General features: G+C 41.1%; 1 protein-coding gene and 1 pseudogene across 3 annotated transcripts; both read left to right on the top strand.

The window, feature by feature from the left end:
- Positions 1-323: 323 nt before the first annotated feature.
- On the top strand, positions 324-3,966 carry LOC110764423 (protein AUXIN SIGNALING F-BOX 2). The gene is made up of 3 exons (XM_021967399.2): positions 324-1,681; positions 2,414-2,909; positions 3,008-3,966. Exons 1-3 carry the CDS (start codon positions 1,230-1,232, stop codon positions 3,776-3,778), a joined length of 1,719 nt encoding a protein of 572 aa, XP_021823091.1. The 5' UTR covers positions 324-1,229; the 3' UTR covers positions 3,779-3,966.
- Positions 3,967-6,053: 2,087 nt separating this feature from the next.
- Positions 6,054-8,026, top strand: LOC110764425 (protein AUXIN SIGNALING F-BOX 2 pseudogene; annotated as a pseudogene). Of its 2 annotated transcripts, none has more exons than XR_015834379.1 (2): positions 6,054-6,554; positions 7,052-8,026. The product of XR_015834379.1 is annotated as a protein AUXIN SIGNALING F-BOX 2 pseudogene, transcript variant X2 (transcript). The 2 variants fall into 2 exon arrangements; XR_015834378.1 differs by having other exon boundaries at positions 6,874-8,026.
- The last annotated feature ends 96 nt before the right edge of the window (positions 8,027-8,122 follow it).

The following is an 8,122-nucleotide window of genomic DNA, read 5'->3' as shown; positions in this document are numbered from 1 at the left end:
ATCGCAGGGGTTCGAAAATGAAGGAGAAGACAAGGAGCAACAATCTTATCTAGGACTTGGCATTTTGGTAATTTGACATATCAAAGGATGGAATATCATTTCCTTTCCTTGACAGTCCATCACTGATCTCTTTAGTAAAGACTTTGGCAGAGAGAGGGCCTCTTGGGAAGCAGTGATAAGGACACATGCCTGATCACTCATTGGACGGTCTAGATTCGCTTCGTTTTTTTTCCATTCAGTCATGTAGGACCGTTGGATACCAAGTAACCAGGGTTAGGCTTTAAGCCCAATTAAGCAAGCAATGGTTGGTTTGGTTTGGTTTGGTTTTGATTTGAGTGAAGAAGCGCTGTTGCTTCTCTTCTTCTTTCTGACTTCTTCTGTGCTCTCCTCCTCCTCCTCCTCTCCTCATCAGAGTTTAAAAGGCAGAGGTTGAAGTTGAGTCTTTGAGGTTGAGAGCCTACCCATGTCTATGTTTTTACAAACAGAGAAACACACAGAAGAAGAAGAAGAAGAGAGGTTCAGCCTGTGCTGTGGGTGCTCTCAGTCTCAGTCCCTCTCTCTCGCTCTCTCTTTCTCATTTTAGAATCATAAGCCTTCTGTTTAGTTAATAATTTCTATTTCAGGAAACACGGAGATTCTCAGAGATCTATGAATGATATTTCCTCTGTTCGTTTTCCAGCCTTGTAATCATCACTTTTTGATTTCAAGATGATCACTCATTAGAATCAAAACAAAAAAGATTTTCCTTTCCTTTCTTCTCTCCTCTTCTTTATTTTTTCTCTAGGAAATTTCACTGTCGTTTTATTTCCCCCATCTATCACTGCAGATCTAAGCTCAAGTGAAATAAACAGATATCGTTTTCCTCGACGAGTGTTAGCTATAACTAGCTACCTAGATAGCTTTGTATCTAATTAGATCTGCTCTTCTGGTCTCATTCGTGTAGGTTCCTCAGATTCCCTTCCAAAGGTCTTGTATTTGTGCGTCAGAGTTTTCTTAGATTGAAATCCATGGCATAGATCTTGCATACACTGAGATTGAGAGAGACGCATATATAATATATTATGTATATGCATATGCAAGGCTAGCTCCTTTTTTTCTTCTGTTTTGTTTTATTTTATTTTATTCCAAAATTTTCTCGGAAAGTTGATTTCTTTTTTGTTCAATTTTCCTTGGAACCTTTGGCATTTTTTCCCGGGGAAAGTTGTGGATTGAATGGTATAGAAAGAAGGATGAATTACTTTCCAGACGAGGTGATAGAGCACATATTCGACTCGGTGACGTCGCACAAGGACCGAAACGCAGTGTCGTTGGTGTGCAAATCGTGGTACAGAATAGAGAGGTTTAGTAGGGGGAGAGTGTTCATAGGGAATTGCTATGCGATCAGCCCAGAGAGAGTGATCGAGAGGTTTCCAGGGCTCAAGTCCCTAACTTTGAAGGGAAAGCCTCACTTCGCCGACTTCAATTTGGTCCCTCACGACTGGGGTGGCTTTCTGCAGCCTTGGGTTGAAGCTCTCGTTGACAGCCGGGTCGGCTTGGAGGAGCTCAGACTCAAGAGGATGGTGGTCTCTGATGAAACCCTTGAGCTTCTTTCCAGGTCCTTCCTCAATTTCAAGTCTTTGGTTCTTGTTAGCTGCGAAGGCTTTACCACCGATGGCCTTGCTGCTATAGCTGCCAATTGCAGGTAACGTCATTTATTTATTTTTATTATTTTCACACCTGAAGAATGTGTTTTCCGAATATATTTTCTTGATCCTAATTTGTTTTTGGTCTTCTTGCTTGTTTTACATGCCCAATAGAGTTACCTTTTTTATCTAATTGTTGGACATGTTGGCAGTTTAGTTTGACTTTTTGTTATGTACATGGATATTTTTTTTGGGTTAGATAATTGATATGGTTTGGTTTTTATATGATGTTGCGGCTTGGTTTTTTTCCCTCTAAAAGTTCAGTTCAATTGCCATTGATTCTGTGATTGACTTGTTTGTGGTTTTTACCAATCTGGGCCATCCAATTTTGTTTTCTTTTGCAGTTTGAGTATCTTGCATTTACTCTGTCAGCTGTCAATGATTTCAAAATCATTGCTTTGTACATCTTTGCGTAATTCATACTGTAAATGGTTGATAGAACAACTCGGTTTTCTATTTTCACCAGAATACGTGTTCATGTCATTGATCTTTCTTGTCTCGTTTGTTTATCTTGAAATTCTCACCATGATCTAATGTTGCCAATGAAAAACAATTAAACCGAACAGTGGGAAACTTCTCCGGAGCTTATATGCTGATTAGAATATTAATCATGATCAAACAAAGAATAATATGATAGGCTTGAGAAAGTGAGAAGTTATGTTAGATGATTGGTCTGAGTTTTTCCTGAATTTCATATGTGCATAACTTCCTCCAACGTTTCTTCTACATAGGTTTCTCAAGGAGCTGGATCTGCAGGAAAATGATATTGATGATCATAGAGGCCAGTGGCTTAGCTGCTTTCCTGAAAACTGTACCTCACTGGTGTCCCTGAATTTTGCATGCCTCAAAGGAGAAATTAATTTAGCAGCTTTGGAGAGACTAGTGGCTAGATCTCCTAACCTCAAAGTCCTGAGGTTAAACCGTGCAGTACCTCCTGACACTCTTCAAAAAGTACTCATGCAAGCACCTCAACTAGTGGATTTGGGAACCGGGTCTTATGTCCTAGATCCTGATTCTGAGACCTACAACAAACTGAAGGCTACTATTCTAAAATGTAAATCAATTAAGAGCTTGTCAGGGTTTTTGGAGGTTGCTCCCCGTTGTCTGCCCGCTATTTACCCAATATGCTCGAACTTGACATCCTTGAACCTCAGCTATGCTCCAGGGGTTCATGGCAGCGAGCTGATAAAGCTAATTCGCCACTGTGGGAAGCTTCAGCGCTTATGGGTATGCTCCTTCAATCATTTATACTTTTCCAAGAAAAAAGAATGATTCCTATGTGTTTCTTTACAACATGATGGTAAATGGTATCTGTATGCATGCAGATACTAGATTGTATTGGAGACAAAGGACTAGGAGTTATCGCCTCAACTTGTAAAGAATTGCAGGAATTGAGAGTTTTTCCTTCTGATCCATTTGGAGTTGGACATGCTGCTGTAACAGAAGAAGGCCTTGTTGCCATATCCGCTGGTTGCCCCAAGCTTCATTCTTTGCTTTACTTTTGCCAGCAGATGACTAATGCTGCCCTCATCACTGTGGCCAAGAACTGCCCAAATTTTATACGTTTCAGGTTGTGCATCCTTGACCCCACTAGACCTGACGCTGTCACCATGCAGCCACTGGATGAAGGTTTTGGGGCAATTGTTCAGGCATGCAAAAATATTAGGCGGCTGTCACTCTCCGGCCTTTTGACCGACCAGGTTTTCCTTTACATTGGAATGTATGCTGAGCAGCTTGAAATGCTTTCTATTGCATTTGCTGGGGACAGCGATAAAGGTATGCTTTATGTGTTGAATGGGTGCAAGAAGCTTCGGAAGCTTGAGATCAGGGACAGCCCTTTCGGAAACATGGCACTTCTAAAGGACGTGGGAAAGTATGAAACAATGCGATCCCTTTGGATGTCGTCCTGTGAAGTTACTCTTGGAGGCTGCAAGGCACTCGCAGAGAAGATGCCAAGGCTTAACGTGGAGATCATAAATGAAAACGATCAGATGGAGCTTGGCCTTGATGATGAGCAACGAGTGGAGAAGATGTACCTCTATCGCACATTAGTAGGGCGAAGAAACGATACACCGGAGTTTGTGTGGACTCTGTAGGTGCATTTTTTTCCCTGTTTAGGCTGTCAAAACTTTTCTCATCTTGTTGAGTAGTTTGTACTTTGGTTAGGCAAACTGGTTAGTGGATTTTTAGTCGATGTTGAGTTAGTGATAAGTTGTTTAAATTTAAACAGATTGGCTGTTGTAATCTATGCTGTTATAAATAGATTTCGTACTAGTATTTCCAACTGTGTCGCTAATAGTGTTTTACAACTTCTACTGTCTCCTTACCAAGATTCTCCTGATGGCTGCTGCAGAAGGGGAATGAGTCCATGGTTGGTTTGTAAGGAGATAGAATAAGCATGATATTTAGTTTACCTAAAAGTAAAAAATGAATAAGCATGATCTAGTTTACCCAAAAAGATAAAAAGAAGAATATGGATTATTTTGGCAGCTGAGAAGATGTGGAATATAGAAGAATCAAAAGACTACTGGAAGCATTGAAACTTGGTGGATCATATGGAGATGAAATGAATTGTCAAACTGCAGGCAATGTCGCACGCCAAACTTCAAGACACAACCAGCTCATGGGGGTTCACTTTGTCTTATTTATCAAAATACTTCAAACGTAAGCATTTCATTTGTGTTCCCACACAACCAGCTCTGTAGTGCTTTCAATTTACAAGTTAGGATAGAAGAACACAACATAAAACAACCGCATACATATACGAGGCTAGAAGCCTAGAACATAAATAACGACACCAATGCACTTTCATGCAAAATCTATAGAAGTTGCTCAGGTGCAGTATTCGTCCAACACAGAATTGAAGCATATGCAAACATTAGAAACAATCCAATCCATTTTCCATTATCATCAAAAGAAGAAGCAGCACTCCTCCCACAAACAACAGCAGCATAGCGCAGCCAAACTATACATGTAAAAGAAACAACTCATTAGTTCCCCTCTCATACAAAAGAAACACTACAAGGAATAACAAATTGAAGCTTTAACATAATTGTGAGTGATAGTATAAAGATTTAACAAACTAAAAGCAGAATCAAAACATAAAGAGAAGCCAAAAAGGGGGGAAAGCTTGAAATTTCTGAATCTCTATAGATTAGCTTTTCTTCAAGTCGTCGTTTGGGATGAATTGTATATATCACTATACTCTACGTATTGGAAGAAACAGACGTATTATGGTTTTCAGACGTCAATAAAGATATACCGTCGTTCTTTGGAAATTGTAACGTCGGATATTTAAAAGAGCGACGTCTGTTTAAAATTTAAAAAGTAGAAAAAGAAAGTATAAGAGATTTTACCAATTCATCTTGCTGGGATCATGAAGAAGCCCCTCTACCATTCCCTACTTGAAAGGAAAAAAAAAATATAATGCCTATTTTTCTTACAGCCCTCTGGTGACATTTTTGACTTCCTCGATCAGTGAGATACATCTATATCTTCGGCGGAGGCTTCCACTCGCCTTGCTATTTCCTTCACCACAGCCAAGTCCTACCAAATTCTGGAGTTGCGGCCTTACTTCAGTTATACCGAGACGAAGACCTTATGTCTTTGGAGGACAAGGATGAGAGAGACAAGCTCAAGGCCCGCTATTAAGAAATAAACAAAAGTTTCTTATATACGTCGATGCACAGGATAATTAGAGTGCTAAAAAGAAACTAGCTAAGTACAAAATGGGCTAACCAATGGCCAAGTATGAACCTAAGCATCGGGGAAAAGGGTGCGGAGGGCAATCTTAAAGCTCTCCATCGCGCTATCTCCAATGGACAAGGTAGACTGAAATGTTAACTTCCTCGCCCGGTACGCTCCCACCGCTGCCGCATCCTATCGAAGTTGAGCCTTGACAGGCCTATTGCTCCAAACAATCTCGAAGACTTTGGCAACGAGGGAGACCTTCCTCTCTTGAAGTTGCCTCACCTGCTCATTAATATCCGCGGCCTCCTGTTTCATCTGACGGGCGATCTCGATCTCCTTCCTCATGGTTGCACTACATGAAGTAATCCACTGCTTCATGTCGTCGCATATCCTTTACTCCTCCTAAAGAGAATGACGGCGAGGGGCAAACTTCTTTACCTGATTTGGGGGAAAAGGTCACATTTTGAAACCATCATCGTTATTTTGAGAAAAAGATTGGATTTTTTTTCGGTTTGAGAGGTTTTGCTTGTGACTTGTTAGCTCTATAGTGATTTTTGTTCATGAGCTTAGTGTAATTGGGTAGCTTCTCTTGTTTACGAATTTAGCAGTAGCTTTTCAGAATATTTTAAAGTTATAGCCGAGCGGCTATACTCTGTAAATATATTCCAGACGAACACGAAGTACGGAACTTGCACTCGCAGTCAAGCCATTTCGCTTCTCTATCATCTCAAGCTTCGATTTGTTTTGTTTGATTCTGGCTGCTTCGTCCTCTGGGTTCGGCAACGAAAAAAGACCCAACCCGCCTAGGCGCCCGCCAAGCCGCCTAGCTACCGCCTAGCCGCCTAGCGACCGCCTAGCATCCTCCCGCCCGCCTAGCGACCGCCTAGCTGCCTCGCGCCTTCCTAGCGACAGATAGAGTTCATTCCATTGCTGGGTCACATACTTTTGGGATTTATGTGGCAACTGATTTTGGATGGGGAAGACCAACGAAGATCGACTTCGTTTCGATAGACAGGACAGGGGCTATCTCCTTTTCAGATAGCAAGAATGGTGCTGGTGGTGTTGAGGTTGGGCTGGTTTTGAAAAAACATTATATGGAGGCTTTTGCTTCCCTATTTGCTAGAGGTCTTGAAGACCTTTGAAGCCATCTTTAGTATTCTGCAACAGTTGGTTTCAACAAAAGTACCGTTCTTTTTTCTCTGTGTTTATGATGCATCTTTATTTTTCTTTTTGCAGTTGAAATTACAGATTCTGTATAAATTTCATGAATCACAGCTCATGTTCATTTAAGTATTTCATATATTCCATTTTATCATAAAAAAATTTGCTAGGAGCTGCAAAGGTTATATGTGACTGAAGTAAAGCTCCATAATTTTAATTTATGATGAAAATAGATAGGGGGAGCCATTGCACTGAGCTCCACAGAAGCATTACATTGGATCAGTGTTCTTGATCTGAAATATTCAACCATTATCATGAAGTTATGTGCTTACATCTGCAGAGAAAACCTGCGGCCTCCCATGCTGCAGACAAAAGATCCAAGTAATGGGGCTTGATATATTTCACATCGACTTTACACATTGTTACCAAATCTCTGGAGCGTACTTTTCCAAGAAAAAAGAATGATTCCTATGTGTTTCTTTACAACATGATGGTAAATGGTATCTGTATGCATGCAGATACTAGATTGTATTGGAGACAAAGGACTAGGAGTTATCGCCTCAACTTGTAAAGAATTGCAGGAATTGAGAGTTTTTCCTTCTGATCCATTTGTAGTTGGACATGCTGCTGTAACAGAAGGCGGCCTTGTTGCCATATCCGCTGGTTGCCCCAAGCTTCATTCTTTGCTTTACTTTTGCCAGCAGATGACTAATGCTGCCCTCATCACTGTGGCCAAGAACTGCCCAAATTTTATACATTTCAGGTTGTGCATCCTTGACCCCACTAGACCTGACGCTGTCACCATGCAGCCACTGGATGAAGGTTTTGGGGCAATTGTTCAGGCATGCAAAAATATTAGGCGGCTGTCACTCTCCGGCCTTTTGACTGACCAGGTTTTCCTCTACATTGGAATGTATGCTGAGCAGCTTGAAATGCTTTATATTGCATTTGCTGGGGACAGCGATAAAGGTATGGTTTATGTGTTGAATGGGTGCAAGAAGCTTCGGAAGCTTGAGATCAGGGGCAGCCCCTTCGGAAACATGGCACTTCTAAAGGACGTGGGAAAGTATGAAACAATGCGATCCCTTTGGATGTCGTCCTGCGAAGTTACTCTTGGAGGCTGTAAGGCACTCACAGAGAAGATGCCAAGGCTTAACGTGGAGATCATAAATGAAAATGATCAGATGGAGCTTGGCCTTGATGATGAGCAACGAGTGGAGAAGATGTACCTCTATGGCACACTAGTAGGTCGAAGAAACGATACACCGGAGTTTGTGTGGACTCTGTAGGTGCATTTTTTTCCCTGTTTAGGCTGTCAAAACTTTTCTCTTCTTGTTGAGTAGTATGTACTTTGGTTAGGCAAACTGGTTAGTGGATTTTTAGTTGATGTTGAGTTAGTGATAAGTTGTTTAAATTTAAACAGATTGGCTGTTGTAATCTATGCTGTTATAAATAGATTTCGTACTAGTATTTCCAATTGTGCTGCTAATAGTGTTTTACAACTTCTACCGTCTCCTTACCAAGATTCTCCTGGTGGCTGCTGCAGAAGGGGAATGAGTCCATGGTTGGTTTTGTAAGGAGAAAGAATA

The sequence above is a fragment of the Prunus avium genome, chromosome 3 (genome assembly GCF_965620075.1).
Source record: "Prunus avium chromosome 3, drPruAviu1.hap1.1, whole genome shotgun sequence".
NCBI lineage: Eukaryota > Viridiplantae > Streptophyta > Magnoliopsida > Rosales > Rosaceae > Prunus > Prunus avium.
Note: the sequence above shows the minus strand (reverse complement) of the source record. Positions and strands in the feature narration are given on the sequence as shown.